The sequence below is a fragment of the Sciurus carolinensis genome, chromosome 12 (assembly GCF_902686445.1).
Source record: "Sciurus carolinensis chromosome 12, mSciCar1.2, whole genome shotgun sequence".
Classification (NCBI taxonomy): domain Eukaryota; kingdom Metazoa; phylum Chordata; class Mammalia; order Rodentia; family Sciuridae; genus Sciurus; species Sciurus carolinensis.
Window position 1 is genome coordinate 80,797,081 of NC_062224.1, and position 20,506 is coordinate 80,817,586.

Here is a 20,506-nt window from a genome sequence, read left to right on the forward strand (position 1 = left end):
GAATGAAACAGGGGGTATCGCAATACCAGAACTTCAACTATACTAGAAAGCAGTAGTAACAAAAATGGCATGGTATTGGCACCAAAACAGACAGGTAGATCAATGGTACAGAATAGAGGACACGGACACAAACCCAAAAATACAATTTTCTCATACTAGACAAAGGGTCCAAAAATATGCAATGGAGAAAAGATAGCCTCTTCAACAAATGGTGCTGGGAAAACTGGAAATCCATATGCAACAGAATGAAACTAAACCCCTATCTCTCACCCTGCACAAAAATCAACTCACAATTGATCTAGGACCTTGAAATCAGACCAGAGACCCTGCAGATTATAGAAGAAAAAGTAGGTTCAAATCTTCAACTTGTTGGCTTAGGATCAGACTTCCTTAACAGGACTCCCATAGTACAAGAAATAAAAGCAAGAATCAATAACTGGGATAGATTCAAACTAAATAGCTTTCTCTCAGCAAAGGAAACTATCAGTAATGTGAAGAGAGAGCCTACAGAGTGGGAGAATATCTTTGCCACTCATCCTTCAGTTAGAGCACTAATTTCCAGAATAGATAAAGAACTCAAAAAACTCTACACCAAGAATACAAATAACCCAATCAACAAATGGGCTAAGGATATGAGCAGACACTTCACAGAAGAAGATCTACAAGCGATCAACAAATACATGAAAAAATGTTCACCATCTTTAGTAATAAGAGAAATGCAAATCAAAACTACACTAAGATTCCATCTCACCCCAATTAGAATGGCGATTATCAAGAATACAAGCAACAATAGGTGTTGGAGAGGATGTGGGGAAAAAGGTACACTCATACATTGCTGGTGGGGCTGCAAATTAGTGCAGCCACTCTGGAAAGCAGTGTGGAGATTCCTTAGAAAACTTGGAATGGACCTACCATTTGACCCAGCTATCCCACTCCTCGGCTTATACTCAAAGGACTTAAAATCAGCATACTACAGAGATACAGCCACATCAATGTTCATAGCTGCTCAATTCACAATAGCCAGACTGTGGAACCAACCTAGATGCCCTTCAATTGATGAATGGATAAAGAAACTGTGGTATATATATACAATGAAATATTACTCAGCTATAAAGAATAATAAAATTATGGTATTTGCAGGCAAATGGATGAAATTGGAGAACATCACTAGAGAAGGTCTTTCAATTAGCAAAGACACTCACTGAAAGATAAGGATACCAGAAATATACATTGTGGATAATTCTTAAGAAGCAGAAGTAATTTATCATTGATTATTCAACTCTACAATCTGACTACTTAGATTTTTAAAAAAGATTTACCTATGCACTCTGGCAGTGGTTTACTCCACTTAACAGTGTTGTCCAAAAGAGAACAGTAACTAGAAGTTGCACCAACTAATTTATACCTAGAACAAAAGCAAGAGAAAAAAATTAAGTTATATCCACACAACTTGGCTTTTCTCAGATTCTCCAGAATGTCATCTTAAAATTATTTACTACACCAGTAGATGGAGACAAAACAATAGTTGATAAAAAGTCCATATGGCAGTTAAAGGAAAAGAAAAATTAAGTTGTAAGAGCAACATCCAAAGGGTTAAAAAAAAAAAAAAAAGCATAGGACACACAGAACATTTATTTGCATGGGGCATATGTTAGAAAACATAAAAGTGTACAAAACATTTTTAAATGATACAGATGAATAAACATTTTAGATTTCTAAGTTCCAACAGATCAGTACAGACTTCATGGAATAATGGAAGCATTTACAGTTGAAGGGTTCAAAGTACTTCTCAGATTTTATATTAATGACCCAACAAACATCTGTGTTTAATTGACAAATGAAACTGGTATTTTTATCTTATAAAGTCCATGGGTCAGGTGAAGGAGGGAGGGAGGGGGAGGGAGGAGAGAGTGTGTGCACAACGTTATGCATAATTCAATCTGAAAATATTAAATGAGAAAATGAATATAAAGTTTTCAACTGCATTTGAGGCACTGATGGTACTCAGTGAGTACATTTTTTTCCCTCCATAGAGAAAGGTAAAAGGATTTATATTAGAAGGATAATCTCGAACTAGGAATAAATGTTTTTAGCCCGTGATATTTCATAAGTTGTTTACATATGGAAAAATTCAGGTGCTAATTTCTGTTTAGATCAATTAAAAATTAATTTCATATTTAACACTTGAAGGATTACTATTTCTATATCAACATATCTCAATTTTTTCCTTTACTAATCACATTTAAGTTTTATTTTAAATCACATAATGTACTGAAATCTAAGAATTCAGAGAAGTCTATGGTATAAAAATTCCCTTTCTTGACCTCTTTTACAAAGTTTAACTGTAATGAGCTTATAAAAAACAATCTTTGAGGACAGGGGTTGTTTTGGTTGCCACCAGTCTGTGAACAATGGTCACAAAACTAACAATCTCCATGTCATATACAAATTGGTTCTTTATTTGTTAAGCATAGAGTTTCAGCAAGACAAAACTTACCCTGTGTCACATGAGAAGTAGATGGGTGAACCATATAAGATGTCAATTGTGATATTGATATGACCATTTTGTAGTTCTCCAGGATTAGGACATTGTTTTTCTAAAAGAAAATACAATTTTTTTTCCACTAAATTACCCAAATACACACAATAAAAGATAAACATGTGGTGGATATGTTAATTAGATTGATTATGGTCATCATTTCATAACACATATGTATATTAAAACATCATGTTGCATCCCTTGTATATATGCAATTTTTATTTTTTAATTATACCTTAGTAAAAGGTATACTTATAAAGTATAAAGCTAGACTTTTTAAAAATGATTAGGCATATATATGCAAAATTCATTATCTAAACCACTGATACATCTAATCCTTAGACTTCTTGAATTCTATCTTCATTTTGTGATAAGCTTCAAAAGAATACATATCTAGAATCTCACACTAAGGAAGTGTGAAATTTGTGAGTGAATACATACTCCTATCATATAATACTTAGTTTGTCTAATTTAAAAGAAAGGACTCTCCCAGTTCTTTTAAGAATCATTCTAAATAACAACATGTACCCAGTGTTCCAGTACAAATGAAGAGTTATTTCCCCAAGCACCAGATAAGTGAGGATACTTTTAAAAATTATACTCACTTTTACAAAATTCAGCCGGTTTGGACCATGTTAAATTCTCAAGGCAAGTTAGTTTTACTGGCTGAGAAGGGTCCCTTCTGTATCCAGGTCGGCATTCATATTCTACAGTGGAACCAACTGGAAAATAATTCTGCATACTATAATCCTTTTTGAGGGATGCAAAAAGCAGCCTGGTTGGAACATCACAACTACCTAAAAGTAGTAACAAAAGCAACAACAGGGAAGTCATATCATCTTATTTTATAATCTATGTTTAATTATCTGGTCTTCAAATGGCCCCCTTTCATGTATTTCTTTAAATATGCTTGATATTTAACAAAATGTCACTATGGCATTTGTAGCCTACCCACTGTATTTGCATATATACATTTATTTCCTAGTTATCAGAGGTCTTTGAAATAGATCCAATGTATAAATGTCACTATTTCCACTTTCTATAAACAAACCCATTTAAGTTTCCTGGCACAGTATGAGACTCAATAAATGTTACCCTGCTATGGTCCTGAGGAATTACACAGCACCATGACACGAGGTACTGGGATACATAACAAATACTCCAGATCTGTGGCCTATTATTCTGGACAACAACAATGATAGCTAATATTGCTTGAACACTTAAGCTTTGCACATATAAATTAATTTAATCAACAACAACTCCTGGGGACAAGGATCTGACCAAGGATCTGATGGCTGTACATGATGTACAAACTATAAACAGCTGGGCAAATGTGAGTCTAGAGAGGCTTGGTGAACAGAAAAGGACACTGGATTAGTAGTCAAAGGCCCCAAGCTTGACCGTGGCTCTTCTGCATAAGAGATGCTGACTTGAGGAGGTTATTTACCTTCTAGGAGTCTGTTTTCTCAACTTTGAGAGAGGAATAAGAGTCCCTGCTGAACTCATGGGATGTTTGGAGGATTAGGTGAAGCAATAGGTGTGGAAGAGTTATAAACTCTAAACACAATGCATGTGCAAAGGCTTGGATGCTTCATCTATTGGGGGCACACAAAAATAAAGTTAGAGCCTATTTCACACATGGATTCAAAGACTATCTGTGGCAGTATCTGTATTTGTTGTAGATTCCCTTGATCCAAGTTTTTGAAAGGCAGGAATCATGTTTTTTTGTTTGTTTGTTTGTTTGTTTTTAATCTTTGCTTGTATACAGTCAGACAGCCCATAATGATGTTTCAGTCAAGCACGGACTGTATATGTGATGGTGGTTCCAGAAGATAACAGAGCCAAAAACTTACTATCACCTAGTGACGCCACAGTCATCCTAATGTAACATCATATGGCATGTGTTTGCAGTGATGCTGGTGGAAACAAATATCCTGTGTTGCCAGTCATATAAATTTATAGCAAATGCTATTATGCATAGTACATAATACTTGATACTGATGAGTTATTATTAGTTTATGTATTACTATATTTTTATTGTTATTTTAGAGTATACTCTTTCTACTTATTTTTAATCACAGATTACAAAAAATCACAGATCCATGCTTGTGACTGCCCTGAAGACCTTCCACTGGGATGGGATGTGAAGGTTAAGGACAGCGATATTGATGATTCAGACCCTGCGTAGGTCTGGGCTAATGTGTGTGCTTCTTAGTTTTTAACACAAAAAGTTTTAAAAGGTTAAAAAAAAAAAACAGTAATTTTAAAAATAGAAAAAAGCATATAGAAAAAGGATAACAAAGAAAAGTAGTTTTGTACAGCTGTACAATGTGTTTGTGTTTTAAGCTAAGTGCTATTACAAAAGCATCAAAGTTAAAAAAAAATCAAGCTGGACATGGTGGCACATGCCTATACTCCTAGTTACTCAAGAGTCTGAGGCAAAAGGATCATTTGAGACCAGGAGTCTGAGGCAATATGTAGAGATTCTGATGTTAAAAAATTAAAAAGTGTATAAAGTAAAAAAGTTACAGTAAGCCAAGTTTAGTTTACTTGAAGAATTTTTTAAAAATAAATTTAGCATAGCCTAAGTGTTTAAAAAGTCTACAGTAATGGGGCAGTAATGTCCTAGGACTCACATTCACTCACTAAATCATCCAGAGCAACTTCCAGTCCTGCAAGCTCCACTCATGGTAAGAGCCCCACACAGGTGCACCATTTTTCACTTTTTACACTGTATTTTTACTGTATGTTTTCTATGTAAGGATATGTCTAGACACACAAATGCAAAACATGCTGCACAGGTTTGTGCCTAGGAGTAACAGGCTACACCATATAGCCCAGGTGTGTAGTATGCTGTACTATTAAAGTTGTGTAAGTACAGTCTGTGTTGTCCAGATAACAAAATTGCCCAAAAATACATTTCTCAGAACCTAACCCCATGGTTAAGGGACACATGATTATCTCAAAGCTGATACAGGGCTATGTATCCAATAAATTTTGAAGTAAATATAGAGAGTTTAAAATGTCACTGAAGAGTTATATTTGCTAAATCCTACTTTACAAAATGAAATTTAAGAAAACTGATCACCTAGGTATGTGTCTCAAGATAATTGCCAAATATATTCACATATAATTTACTCCCTAAACAGTACCTACTGTTTATTTTCTCTATTAGTCTGTTCGGGAGGTGCAGTGTTAGGGGAAAAAACTCTTAATGAAGAAGCAGGGAAGTAATGCCTTCAATTAGCTGGAGTGTGAAATGCCAACACAGTACACACTGGGGTTTAATAATGCTAGAAAACTATCAATTACCAGTCACTCTAAAGAGGTATAATAGTAAACTTAAGAAGACACATTCCATTCCCATAACTTTTCTAAAATGAAACGAAGAACTTACGATTACAGAATTCTGCAACCTCCGACCATTGATTGTTAGAAAGACAGATCACTGAGTCTGGCTTGCCAGGAATTTTAACAAAGCCTTCATTACACGTATATGTTATTGTGGTTTGCTCAGGAAAACTGGTATTCCCTCCAAGAGCTGGCAGGGCATTAGGCACTTCTGGCGGAAGGCCGCAGTCACCTAGAGAGGAAGAAGCAGACCTGAAGGAAATACTGCTTTTCAGTTCACAGCAATATTCTTTTCCAAGACTTCCTTGGAAGGGGAAGTGGCAACGGCTTCCGATAAACCTCTATTTCTGCCCAGAGCTGAGCTGGCATACCAAGAACTTGGCAGGTCTAACACCTTGTCAATTGATTCAAGACTAAAGAGAATAACCCCTCCTCCTAAAAAAAAAAAAAAAAAAAATCAAAAAACAACAAAACCAACCAACCAACCAAACAAACAAACAAAAAGCCGTGGTTTAAGATTTACTGAGAGTCCACGTTGGTGCAGTTGCCAGGCACGCCGGCCAGGGACACAAGTGCACAGTGCTGTGTCACCGGCGTAAGTGGACAGCTCCTTGGCCCCACGCTTAAAGGGCAGACTTGTTGGGGGGTTGAAAATGCATACTCCATAAATCCTTTCAGTTGTCCCATGTTTGGTTGCTCCGGAAAGTCAGCTTGTACTTTCCCAACCCTTCACACCTGTCCCCAAGCCAGGCCAGCTGGGGCCGGCCCCGCGGAGACGCTTCTCCCGTCCCGGGATCAAGTCTTGAAGGTGGAGGATTACGGGAACAATGACTAAGGAATGACCGACCACAGCCTCACTTCCCGGTCCCCAGCCCCTCGGCGCAGTCCCGGGACGACCTAACCGCGCCCACGCAGCCCAGCGGCTTAGTGGCGCCGCCCGGTCCCGGCCCCACTCACCCCGGACGGTGGGTGGGCACGGCAGCAGTAGCAGCAGCAAGGGCAGCAGGCGCAGCGCTGCGGGCACGCTCGGCCGCGCGGGGCTCATGGCGCGTGGTGACAGACGCCCGGCGCCGCGACTCCGTCGCGTTCGCCACGAGAAGAAGCCGAGCTGGGCAGATAAAAGTAAGGAGCAGCAGCGCCGAACGCTCTCCCGACTGGAGTTAATTTAGCGCCTTGGGCGGAGCTCGGTCGCTGTGTCACCAACGGGTGAGGCGGAGCCGACGGGGACGGGGGCTGGGCGGGGACTGGGGCTGGGCGGGGCCGTGTCACCGCCCCCGAGGGGCGTAGGCGCGCGGCGGTTCCGGCGCCGGGAGGAGCTGTGGGGCCGCTCGCAGGGCCTCTCTTTCCGCTGCTGGGTGGGGCCTGCGTAGAGCCGCCACCAGGAGAAGTAAATACCATCTTTCCAAGTAAACAAGGAACCTGGGGCAGCCGGGGAGAGGGGAGGGGTCCAAGTGGCGCAGGCTTCGCCCCCGGGAATCTGAATTAACTAAAGCGGACCTTCGGCGCGCTTGAGTGCCGCCAAACGGGGCGGTAGAGGCGGTGGAATTCCGAGGCCTCGGGAGCTGAGAAACAGTGCACACCCAGGGCTTTGGTAGCTTCATCTGGGAGATCTGTCAAATGCCAGCGTGAGGGTGGGAAAAATAACCACGGAGGGTGTGGTCTCCCAGGACACCCCATGATCTGAAAACATCAAGTAGGAAAGGACCCAAGAAAACCGTTCTAGAGAGCTGGCAGGCAGTGAGCCTCCTTCCTACCATATTTGGGTGGGAATCACTCAACTTTGTCCTTGTTCTCTTTGTTTACCCAGGACACCTCTTGAATTCCACTTTGGGATTATTCTAGTCTGAGTGTAGAGTGAAATTCACCACCCTGTATTTGGGGGTGGGGGCGGGGAAGACTGTAAGCAGTAGCCAGAAGGCTAAATGGTGAGGCGTTGGGTTTTAAGAGGAAATTTTGTTACATGACTAAGAACAGACAGGCCACACATTCAAATCCTATGCACAGATTTTTAAAAATCCAGAGGACCAAGTTGCACCCCAGGCAAGTTAAACCAGAATCTCTGGGGATGGGGCTGATTATAAAGATTATAGGATTATTTTGACTGCTCCACTTGTAACCAGTTTGAGAACTACAGAACCTCAGATCTATATGGTACCAAAGTAAAGATCCATCCAGCCCAGCACGTTGCTGTCAAAAACACTAAGGGACATTGATGGAAAGGTGAGTTAATTATCTTCATGGAGAAGAGCCTCAATAACATGTTTCCTTTAATAATTAATCCAGGTCCGGTTAGCAGACTCCTAGCTTAGATTCCCTAGTCCCTAAAATACCTCACCTTGTTAGTGAAATCTTTTACTTGGAAATATGCCTTCATCCAGGTACCAGCTGTGGGGGTGTTGGTTACATTCTATTATGATATTTTTTCTGGAGTGATTTCTGGTAGCTCTTTATTGGTTTAGATATGCAGTATCTCCCTGAAGCTCCTATGTTAATGCAGGAATGTTTGGAAGTGAAATGGTTGTATTCTGAGAGCTGTAACCTAGTCAGTCCTTCCTAGTTTGAATGGACTAACTGGGTGGTAACTGTAGGCAGGTGGGGCTTGACTGACCCTGGAAGGGTTCATCTTCCTTATAGCCCCTTCCCCTCTCTCTTTGCTTCCTGGCTGCCTTGAGGTGAGCAACTTCCCTCTGCTACTTCCTTCACCAGAATGTTCTGCCTCACCCTAGGCCTAGAACAGTGGAAGGGCTGACTGTAGACTAAATCTCTAAAATCATGAGCCAAAATAAACATTTCCTCCTCCAAGTTGTTCTTGTGAGGTATTTTGGTCATGTCAGTGAAAAAGTTGACTAATACAGTTAGTATGATCTTTAAAGGGAGGAAGAAACAGTTTTACATAATAGTATTTTCTCTGACTTCTGCGTACTTAGTGAACCAAATCCTGTGTTCCCCAATGCAGGAACCAGTCCTACAGAGATTTCCTGAAAGGGAGTTCCTATAGGCTTCCGCTGAAAGCTACCAGTATTCAGACATTCTGGAATTTAGAAGTCAGGGAAAGGGAGGAGTTTTTAAGATCATCTAGTGTGACCCTCATAATTGAAGTTAAAACACATTACTATTACTCCCATATTTGATATAAAGCACAAATATGTCAGAACACAGCAGTGGTTTAGAATGGTAACTGTTTTTATTTATCGCCCCCATCTTTGTGCCTGCTTGTGAAAGGTAAGACAGTATCATGATAAAGAGCAGAAGGTCAAGACCAGTTAGGAAACTGTCGGGAGAGTTAACACTGAGTCCCGATAGAGCTTACTAAGTGTTTATCAGACGAGATCAGGCGCGTTCAGGGTGGTATGGCCATAGACCTAAGTGTTTATCAAATGAATGACATAGTCTTTTATCCAGATAAAACAATGAGCTCAGCAAAGTCAAAAAAAAAAAAAAAGAACGAACAACGTTATCTCTGTCACCCAGCTTAGCTGGACCAAATGCTGTAAGCATTCACCTTCCAGAATACTACATTCTTGGTGTCTTTTTTTTTTTTTTTTTTTTTTAAGAAAAGGAACTTTTACAAGAAATAATGTGGTGAGCTCTTAAGTAACACAGAAGCTCAAATAATTACAACATTTTGAGGGGAAAGGAAAGAAAACTGAAATCCGTGATGCATTTATTCAATTTAGAAAGAGGTCTATGCTAAAATCTAAGCATTATTAAGAAAAATCAAATTTGAAAATTTATAACTTACTGGATATTATTTTAAATTATAGCCTGAATTTACTGTGTGCCAAGCACTTCACACACATACCATTTCACCAACACAGGGCTGGGGAGATAGCTCAGTCGGTAGAGTGCTTGCCTTGTAAGCACAAGGCCCTGGGTTCCATCCCCAGCACCGCAAAAAAAAAAAAAAAGAATCACCAACACAGCTTCATGAAGTGGCAATAACTGTCCCCATTTTGCAGATGAGGAAACAGACTGAGAAACCATAGTTTTTACTAAAATCTGTGCAATTAATAAGTGATTCTACAGCCTAGACCTTCTACTGTGTTCTTTGTATTAGAATCAGTTGACAAAGATTTCTTCTATGTGCAGGACACTGAGTTCACTATTTGGGGAGGCAATTAGGAAACCCAGGGGTTTCCTGGTGTGCACAGTGGTTTCTCATCTTGGTACTTGATCTGCTAGAAGCCAGTGATGTGTTCTGAACTGACACTCTTCTCACACCTCATTTCTACATTGATGAGAAAAGTGTGGGGACTAAAATCTCTACTGAGCCTCTAATTCCAAAATGATAAGTTTATATAATTAGGTTAAAAAAACATAGAAAATAGAAAGTTGGTCTGTGATTTGGGCAGGAGCAAGGAAGCACAGCTCTTACACTTGTCTCAGTGACTCAATCAAAGACTAAAGCTTAGTCAGTTGGGGAGTAGTCAATATTCAGAAGCACACTAAGAAAGTGTCAATAAGTGTATTAAGAACTCAGTAGTCTAGAAGGGAGGTTATATGTGATAAATGCTATGAAACTGCTGTCCCAAAGTGATATGGAGTTGAGAAAGTAGAGAAAAAGGCAGAATAATTGGGGTGAGAGAGGCTAAAGCCCTGCTAATTCAGCCATATATGGCAAGTGAGTCTTGGTGTGCTAAGGCAGAGTATGAAAAAGAGATAAGAATGGTATGAACAAAGGTTTGTTTAGGAAAAGGCTAGGTGATTTCCAAGAAGAGTAAGGAATGTACAGAGAGCACAGGGCACTGAATTGGAGCAATGCAGGAGGCTGAGAGACAGACTGGGCAGAAATTTGAGGGAGCCTTAAATACAAGACTTAAATACAATACAGTGTGGGGAAGCACAGATTAATTTGGAAGTTGCTATAAGACACCAGAAAGGTAGTGACTCTGAAAACCAAGAACCAATTTAGCTAACTATACAATAGTTAGGTGGTTAAAATTAGAGAACAGAAATGTGTTTAATTTGTTTTTAAAATAATGAATCTGTGGGGTTGGGGTATAGCTCAGTGGTAGAGCTCTTGTCTAGAATGTGCAAGGCTCCGGGGTTTGATACTCAGCATTGCAAAAAAGAAAATAATAATAATACTAATAAATCAATATGAAAGGAACAGCCCTGTTACTCTTAAAACAGGCACGTGAACAAGCACTGATAAAATTATTATAAACCTTTGGGTTTCCATTCCTGCTCTGATGGAAGACGTTTCAAAGAAAGAACTGAATTAGATAAGGAACAGAATTTGGTGACTGCCTCGATAAGGAACAAGAAAAACAAACCTGAGGGTGACTTGAATATTTAGAGTCTGCCAGATGAGGGGCCATATTGTAAAGAACTGTCCATTCCAAGGGTTAGGAGATAACTTAGGGAAGAAATCACAAATTTGGCTTTACTTGGGCTGAGGGGAAAGGGCCTCAGCAGTGTGTCTGTGTGGAGACCCACTGCAGGAGTTTGAGATGTAGATGACACTGGGCTGCAGTGTGGATGGAAAAGTGGCTAAGTAACCAAGGAAGAGAGTGTAGTACACAGAAACCCAAAATCTAACTGGTAAAGGGGAAGTAGAAGGTAGTTAAAATGGAAGAAAATAATGCGGCTTCCTGAAAGCCAAGGTACAAAACTATGAGCCGAATATCCTTACTGTAGGTGTGGCCTGCAGTGTTTAGGGAAGTTAGGGAGCCAGCCCCAAACCACAGGGTCAGGCAGCTGAGCTGGGGCTTAGGACCTTAAGGGCTCTGTTGGGCCACTCTGCCTCACTCTTCTGGGAAATCTCCCTGCTGCTGACACCACACCCAGTACCTTCCTCCATGCTCTCAAGGCACACTCTGTCAGTTCCTGGAGTCTCAGGAACTAGTTCATATTTGAATTCATAGCTCAGCCTAGAATTATTCTCCACTTAAAATGGCCAAGGAAAAACAATAACTTCATAGTGAGGTATTTTTGTCATACAGGAAGTTCTGCTTTGCAGAAAATGTGAAGTGTATTTTTTAAAAAAATAAATGAAAACGAGTGAACAGATCCCTGTCTTTTAAAAGGAGTTTTATTTTCTAAGAATTCAGTAATTGAGGTCTCACTGGGCTTCAGCAGACGGCTTTTGTTGTTGCCTCCATGAAGTGCAGGTTCAGCATTATTTAGTAAAAGTGACCTGTGCCATGTGACATTTCCACCTGACAGGATGGCATCTTGCCCTTTGTGTGTGAGGAAAGGCTTACCTTCTGTGATGTTGGACTCACATAAGCACATGCATCTTTGTCAAGCTTGAGTTTTCTGAGACCAAAGTGAATTTCTGCTAAAGTGAAGGAAGAGGAAGTAGAAAGAAAATGTGTGTGTGTGTGTGTGTGTGTGTGTGTGTGTGTGTAGACGCAGCATAGGACTGAGTGGGCCATTTGGATTTGGACAGATGTGGACTGAAATTCTGATACCATGACTTCCTTGCTTTCTGTTCGATTCAGTGCTCAACTGCTCTGTGACACAAATTCCTCATTCATAAAGCTGGTGTGATATTACCTACCTAGTTGGGCCTTTGTGAGGAATAAAGGAGGTCTTGTATGTAAAGCATTTGGTCCTTTGCTTGGCCTACAACAAATATTTGATATTAGTTAATTACAGACAGAAATTGGGTAAATTTGGCTGATACGAATGAACATTTTATATTCCCAGATTTGCCCACTTATCTTTTAAAAGGACATGTCATGACATAGAGTCTGAAATATCTATTAAAGAAATATAAAATTTTCAGAGGAGATGCTAATGGCGTTGAGATCATCCAGTTGTTCTCCTGTTTCTTTCCCCACCCAGTAGAATCTGTTTTCTGGCAAAGATTAGGTCATTTACCAAAAGATTTGAAATTGTTTAAACATTGGACTGTTTCCCTACCTCCACTGTCGACCCATCTGCAGTGTATTTTCCTTGATTTTTATGATCTTGCAAATTAAGCAGCAGATTTACAATCGGAGCTCATTGGAATTTCACAGGGTGAGGGGAGAAGAAAGAAATGTGCGTTGAAGGACCACCTACCGTGTGCTGCTCAGTTTGAGACCTTCCCTTGCTTTACCACCACAGCAGTGCCATCCAGGAGTAGTGTGTGATTACATCCATTTTCACATGATGAAGCAACTGCAGAGGGGAGGTGAGAGGACCAAACAATGCAGATGTAAAGTGAGATTTGAACCCAGGTCTGGGTAGCATTAATGTTGTGCTCTCTCCACCACAGTGTTACCGTATATGTCTCAATGCATAAATTACAGCTAAGTGTTTCCTTGATGTTTCTCAGAAGTATTCATTAGTTGCTCTTTTCCTAGCACTTTTCTTTCAGTTGTCAAGTAAAAGCCATTGACCTAAATGATGAGCATTTCCCCAGGGCAAATTGCACTGTCTCATAAAGCCAAATGGTCTGCTCTAGAGCAAGCAGTTTGCCTGAAACAAACAATAATTACAGTTATGTTGAAAACGCTGCTCTGTCCTCAGGGCCTATCTAAGTACCTCTGCCTCCAACTCTTTTGTTATATCCTTGCTCTCCCCCTCCTATTTCCAGAACACCTGGTCTCTCCTCTCTGTCACTTAGTCCATTCTGTGCAAAGAGCTAAAATAATTTGTGTGTGGGGGGGGGTGGTGGTGGTAGGGGGGTTTATATAGAAAACAACCACTTTGTCTATGGTCATACCATCTTTAACATGCCTGATCTCAGAAAACAACCACTTTGGTAAATATTTTGTCAATTTCTTATAAAGTTAAAAAGTACATACAATATGACCCAAAAAAACCATTTCTATCTGGAGCCAAGAAGAATAAAAATATGTCTGCCAAAGACTTGCACATAAATGTTCAGGCAGCTTTATCTGTAACAGCCACAAACTGGACATAGGTCATCAGCAGCTGAGTGGAGAGTGTGGTACTTTTCATGCAGTGGACCATGACTTGGCAACAAACTAATGATAAGCACAGCAACATAGACAAATCTCACAAATATGCCGAGCAAAGGAAGCTAGACACATACGAGTATATACTACATAATTCTATTTATGTCAAATTCTAGAACATGCAAAATGGATTTGTGGCAATAAAAATAAAATTCATGAGTTCTTGGAGTAAGGAGTACAAAGGAATAGGAGAATTAATGGCAACACTTTTGGGGGGGCAACAAAAATTATTTCATACATTGGGATAGGGGTAAGGATGTGCACACATTTATTAAAACTTATCAAATGGAATACAGTTAGCTCTTTCTATCCGTGGGTTTCTTACCCACAAATTGAACCAACTGTAGATTGAAAATACTGAACTAAACATGTATAGGCATTTTTTTCTTGCTATTATTTAAACAATACAGTATTAACAATATTTTTATAGCATTTAGTACCTTTTTGGAGTACAATAAGATGTACATAGATTATATGCAAGTAATATGCCATTTTACAGAAGGGACTTAAGCATCCATAGATTTTGGTATCCACAGGAGTCCTGGAATCAATCTCCATGGATACGGAGGGACAACTTTAAATATTGCAATTTGTTTCTTGTTTTACTGCAGGGGTATTGATTAAAAATCATTAAGTAGGTTCAAAGTTTTCAGTTGTAGTTTTGGTGAACTTTTCAACGTAGAACCAACTGGTTCTTTATGTCAAGGTTAGCCAAAGATACTTTTTTTTCTGTTTTGCCCCCTAATTTACTAGATCGGTTTGAAGTAGGGTTCACCTTGTACTATGGTTTAGACACAGTTTGATTGTGTCCCCACTAAAGTTCATGTAGTTGGAGGCTTGGTCCTCAGGGAGGCAGGTTTGGGAGGCACTGTGGAACTTTTGTGGGAGGTCCTTAGGCATCGAGATGTGCTCTCTGTAATTTTTATGTGACCTACCCCCACCCAGGTGTTTGGGAGAGTGGTTATAAAAGTAGAGAGATTGGTCCCACTCAAATTCTCTTGTTTGGAGATGAAATCACTTGTATGTTCCTGCACATGTTCCTGCTGTTGTCCTCCAGGCAATGAGATGGTACAGACGAGAAGTGGCCCTCACTGGGAAAGCACTGTGGACTTTCAGCCTTCAAAATGGGGGCTAAATTAACCTCTTTTGCTTTATAAGCAGCCTGTGTCAGGTAATTTGTTATAGGATGAAAAGTTGACAAATAACCAGCTTATGAAATAATCTTTGGCTATAAGGGACAACATTAGTGAATTTTGTTCACTTCCAAAACCAGAGTTGTTAAATATATGAGAAAATTGACAGAAATCACAAAAACAATTATAAGCATGTAGGATCAGCCATTTAGTTTGGATAGTATAATCTCAGTTGCTTACTGTATGCTGAGAGGCACAGTGTCAAACTAAAGTGCTCACTGATTACCAGAATATCTACAGGAACTTCTGATTCCAAAGAGAAACAAATAGAACCAGAGGTATTCCATTATCCATATTGTTTTGATCTCTGCTTCCTCTCTCTGCTCTATCTGAAGAGCTGCCATTATACTCTCAGAGCTAATGAAGGTGATTTTATGGCTGTCCTCTAAATGACCTCTCCCCTTTGCAGTGAATTTCCACTAAAGTCTTATGCCAGGACAGCAGATGTGTTAACTCATAAAGTATGAAGGTTTATCCGTCTCATGGTTCTGGAGGCTGAGAGAAAGATTGAGAGGCTATCTCTGGTGAGGGCCTTCTAGCTGGTGAGGACTCTGCAGAGTCCTGAGACAGTAGAGGGCATCCCAGGATGAGAGGAGCATATACAAGAGACAGATCCAAACTGGCTTCTATTACAGACACACTCTTGAGATAACCATTAACCAAATGGAGATAACTCCTCCATTTGTTGGGGCAAGATTAACTATTCATCTCCTAAAGGTCCCAACTGGTCCTACCTCTTAATAATTCACAATGGACATTAAGCTCAACACAAATTATGGTGGGGGCATTTGAACCACAGCAACTGATTTCTCAATCCTCAAATCAATTCCATGAGATAGATGTTGTTATCATTCTCTAAATGAATTTCAAGTATTGTCTAACAAGTCCAAAATCATCTATCTGGTAATGACTGGGGGATGCCTGACCCCATGTCGTCTGTCTGCATATTTTGTGCTTAGCTCATCACACCACATTCACTTCACAATAAAAATTCAAAATAAAAAGCAGAGCCATGAAGGCACCCTGTTTTAAAGGGTCCTGTGTATTTGGTTTGCTCATTCCAAAGCCCCAGAATCTTCACTATAAGTGTCATTGGGTACTCACTGGCTCAGACAGCTCTTTGTAACAGTGCCCACAGATTCCACTGATTGAGTTTTAAAACATAATAGGATGATAATCCTTTTGTGAATGTAGAGTCTCCATGACCTAGTTAACTCTTAAAGGTCCCATCCCCTCTGAACACTGTTCCTTTGGAGACCAAACCTCAACATGAGTATTGGTGAGGACATACCAGACTCAAATAGCCCTATATGTCATTACCAGTTTCCCTTAGGGGCAGCCGTGTGGTTAAAAATGGTCTTTGTTGCCTCTCTGAAGTTCTATAGTTTAACTCTTTTATCCTCTCCTACAGAGAAGTTATGTTTAAACTGATTACTTCTTTAATTACCATTGTTTTTTCTTAAAAGATTTTTATCTGGAACCAGCTATGTAGTGGCACAGGCCTATAGTCCCAGAGACGTGGGAGACTGAGGCAGGAGGATCACAAGTCCGAGGCTAGCCTCAGGAATTTATTGAGGCCCTAAGCAGCTTAGGGAGACCCTGGGCAACTTTTTGAGCCCCTGTCTTGAAATAAAACATAAAAAAGGCAAGGTGGTAAAGTACCCCTGGGATCAATCCCTAGTACCAAAAAAAAAAAAAAAAAAAAAAGAGTTTTATCTGGAAAATAGCCTAAAGGGTTAATCTACAATACAGAAAACAACTTTTAAGCAAATGTATGTAAAAATGTGAATTTCAAGTGTACTTAGGGCTGGGGTGTAGCTCAGGGGTAGAGCACTTTCCTAGCATGTTTTAGGCCCTATGTTCCTCTCCAGCCCCATAAGAATATGATTACGTACGCAGCTAGAGAGGAATGTTCTTAAATATTTTAGTACATATGCTCACATTACTCAATATTATACAATTATTAGGAGTTATATGTACAAATAAATTTGTAATGGAATATGAAGTGTTTTATTAAAATGTTAATAATTCAAGATGAAAATAATATAGTCTACATATAACATGATAATCTTAGCTAGATTTTGGCATAGAACAAAGTTAAATAGAAAATATTGAAAAAAATCCCCAAATATTAATTATGGATAACGGGGTATGTTCATGGATTTTTCCTCGTTCTATTTTTATGTATTTCTCATACTGAACATGTATTACTGTTACAGCTAGAAGTCTTCCTTCATTTTCAAAGAAATCCTGTTAGCTGCTTCATGATTATAATAAGAAAGTATTTTATTATTCTGGGTTGTCTTCTTTGAATTTAGAGACTTATTTTTTTAAAAGCAGATACTCTACTTGAATGTCTTATAAGTAGAGTTACATGTTCCCTTTTAATTATATCTGTTCTTTTTTTTTTTTTTTTTTTTAATCTTTCTCCTTGGTAGAAAAGATGAAATGCAAATTGCTTCTGGGCATCCTGGCAAATGTCGCAGCCCTTTCCCAACATCACTCATCCCAGTCTTCTCTGAGATCTTGATGAATATCATCTCAGCTGCCAAAAGAAGCCCTTGCTTGTTCTTCTCTTGTCAAGTGATTATGTGTCCAGATTAGGCCCTCACATGCTCAGCAATTACTTCCCATTTCTGCTGGGTAAAGCCCAAGCTTCTTTGCCTTCTTTCAAGGCCCTTTATAATTTGATATTAGACCTTGCCTGCCTTGCTCTTCCTAGTCCCATTTGTAGATGAACAGAACATGCAAAATACATCTGTAATCTTGGGAGTGCTGCAGTTTACCACCTGGGCATCTTGACTCACTCATAAGAGTGCCCTGTCCCCCCAGCTTGGTCCAAGTAAATGCCCCCTGGGCCATCAACCTGAGGGGTTCTCCCCCTTTTCTTAGTTCTTACAGTAACCTGTGGATCTTTCCTAAAGAACGCTTGCATTCATTTGCAATATCTCTTCTGAAAAATTGAGTTGTCCCTTAAATCCTAGGAGGTTGTTTTGCTCTGTTTGTACTTTCCTCAACTAGATTATGAAGCAATTTGACTCATTAGGTAATAGCACAGACTTTCAAGTCTTCTGTTATATACATTGGAATTCTGCCTCCATCTCTAAGGAGCTCCGTTACCCAGACAAGTGACTACATTTTAGTGGACCTCAGTCTCCTCATTTAAAAATACAGATAATAGTAGTATCTCTCTCATGGAATTAAGTGAGGTAACGTAAGGAAAGAACATGGAACAGAGACTGGTATGCATGTAAAACCCATTAAATATTAGCTATCATATCTGGTATTAGAAGTTATTTATTTGGGCCTGGTGGTGCACACCTGTAATCCCAGGGACTCAGAAGGCTGAGGCAGGAGGTTCAAGAGTTCAAGGAGAGCCTGGGTAACTGAGTGAGGCCCTACTTTAAAATAAAATAAAAAGGGCTGGGGTTGTAATTTCAGTGGTAGAATGCTTGCCTAGCATGGCACAGGCCCTGGTTTAATCCCTAGCAACACACACACACACACACACACACAAAGTTATTTATGTGTAAGAATTATATTTAATATTTCTTTAGAAAATGTTTTACTAAGAAACAATGAGTAAAACTGTCTACATTTGTTGACTAATTTGTTAATGAGACTACCTTTATATCCCAAGCTGGAAAATCTTGGGGTATATATTAATATTCTGTGATATATAAACACTATATTATATGCTATACATATATTATTTTGCTAAATGTTTCCAATACTTTGCATAGCACATGACTTTGTTTTGTTTTGTTTTGTTTTTTGAGTTTTGGGGTGTGTGTGCATGCATGGATGTGTAAGTGCACACAGGCAATTAGAAAGCCAAGTAGTATTTACATACATCAAACAGTAGTTCCCTGACCCAGCATCTCCCCTAAAAGTACCAATATTCAGTATTTTTACCTGTACTTTTAGTTATATACCTTGGTATCTCCATTCTTTGTCTTACTATTTTTTATTGATTTTAGATACTATGTGTTTACTTCCTATTATAGAAGATTGGAATTTAACTATTACACTCCCATCTACCCGCACACTTCCCATCTCTCTCCGTGTCCCCAATATAGTTGTATTATACTTTACAAGTTAATGTTCAGTGCCTATATTATTAGTACTTTGTAAATATGTTAACAAATTGGCATGTGGTGCATTATTAAATTTCCTTTTTCTTAGCAGCTTTTAAATATTTCTTTCAGGTGATAATGGTCCTATTGTATTGTTTGCTCCACTTGTCTATGGACCTTTGGCTAACTTTGTATTGAGTCACACATTTTCTTAAAATATGGTCAAAGACATTAGATATTTTTTTCTTTGTCCTGTAGTAAAGCCCTCTGATAGTCCCCTCACCGGCCTCCAATTCAGACTTCTTTTATCTTGGGACTTTTACCATCATCCTGAGAATTACGTTTGCCTCTCCTTATTGTTCGAGATGGAGTCCCTTTTCTTGGATCCTTGTCTTCCTTTTTTTGTATTTTTCATTTTGATGGTGTATGTCCTCCAAAAGCTTCCTAAAAACAGTCACAAAGGTCATTTTGTTTCAGTTTTGTGGGTTTGTTTGTTTGTTTATTTATTTATTGGTACTGGGAACAGAACCCAGGGGTGCTTTACAACTAAACCATATCCCCAGCCCTTTTTATTTTTAATTTTGAGACAGGATCTCGCTAAGTTGCTTAGAATCTTTCTAACTTGCTGAGACTGGCCTTGAGCTTGTGATCCTCCCTCCTCAGCTCCTGAGTCATTGGCCTTATGGGCGTGTGCCACCATGCCTGGCTCTTTTTAAGTATTTTTAATGTTTAAAAGTCTTTATTCTGCCCACAAAGTTGATTGTAATTTTGTCTAAATCAAAAGTTAAGAACCTGGCTAGGGTTGTAGCTCAGTGGTAGAGTGCTTGCCCCTCACATGTGAGACACTGGGTTTGATCTTCAGCACCACATAAAGATAAATAAATTAACAAAATAGAAACATTGTGTTCATCTACAACTAAAAAAAAAAAAAATTTAAAAAAAGTTAAGATCTTTTTCCTTAAAATTTTATAGGCATTTCTTCACTGTCCTCTATTTTGCAAATTACTAATTTTCAGAATTGGGTTTACCCTTGTTCCAGATTATATATGTTTGGTTGTTTTTTCTTCTCCAGAAGGTCATGGTTTCTTCTCTTTAACTTTGGCACTCTGAAGTTCATTCTCACAATGTGCCTTGTGTTCATCTTTTTTCATTCCCTGTGCTTGACCATTCAGTCTACAATTCATGTCTCCCAGTTTGGTGAAATATTCTCCTTTTAATCTTTTCATAATTGTTTTCTGTTCCCTTTCAAGACTTGTGTTACTCAGATTACTAGTCCTAAAATTCCTATTTGTTCTCTAATCATTGTGTCTTTTCTATTGTCTTATTCTGTATCATTTATTTTTAATTGTTCCTTAACTGTATCATCTAGTCCTATTGTATTTTTTATTGCTATGATATTTTTAATTTTCATAAGCTCTTATTCTTTGAATAATC

The 20,506-nt window shown here is 39.1% G+C and overlaps 1 protein-coding gene and 1 long non-coding RNA gene across 7 annotated transcripts in view; one reads left to right on the plus strand and one right to left on the minus strand.

Moving 5' to 3' along the window:
• The window catches only part of Cd55 (CD55 molecule (Cromer blood group)), a 29,487-nt gene extending 22,405 nt beyond the window's left edge, over positions 1-7,082 (minus strand). The window contains exons 1-5 of one of the 4 annotated variants that reach the window (XR_007104303.1): positions 6,848-7,080; positions 5,937-6,122; positions 3,145-3,336; positions 2,498-2,597; positions 1,320-1,405 (exon numbers count right to left, since the gene is read on the minus strand). Coding sequence is in view for 3 of the 4 variants with exons in the window: in XM_047520440.1 (XP_047376396.1) it covers positions 1,320-1,405; positions 2,498-2,597; positions 3,145-3,336; positions 5,937-6,122; positions 6,848-6,935 (652 nt within the window). In the remaining variant the exon portion in view is untranslated. Of the gene's footprint in view, positions 1-1,319; positions 1,406-2,497; positions 2,598-3,144; positions 3,337-5,936; positions 6,123-6,847 lie in introns of all 4 variants that reach the window. The other 3 variants (XM_047520440.1, XM_047520443.1, XM_047520441.1) reach the window with 3 other exon arrangements.
• Positions 7,083-7,195: 113 nt separating this feature from the next.
• LOC124962408 (uncharacterized) overlaps positions 7,196-20,506 on the plus strand; it is a 48,657-nt gene continuing 35,346 nt past the window's right edge. For 2 of the 3 annotated variants that reach the window (XR_007104472.1, XR_007104471.1), the window contains exons 1-3: positions 7,196-7,296; positions 8,011-8,110; positions 12,859-13,013. This is a non-coding gene — a long non-coding RNA (uncharacterized LOC124962408). Of the gene's footprint in view, positions 8,111-12,858; positions 13,014-20,506 lie in introns of all 3 variants that reach the window. The other variant, XR_007104473.1, reaches the window with a different exon arrangement.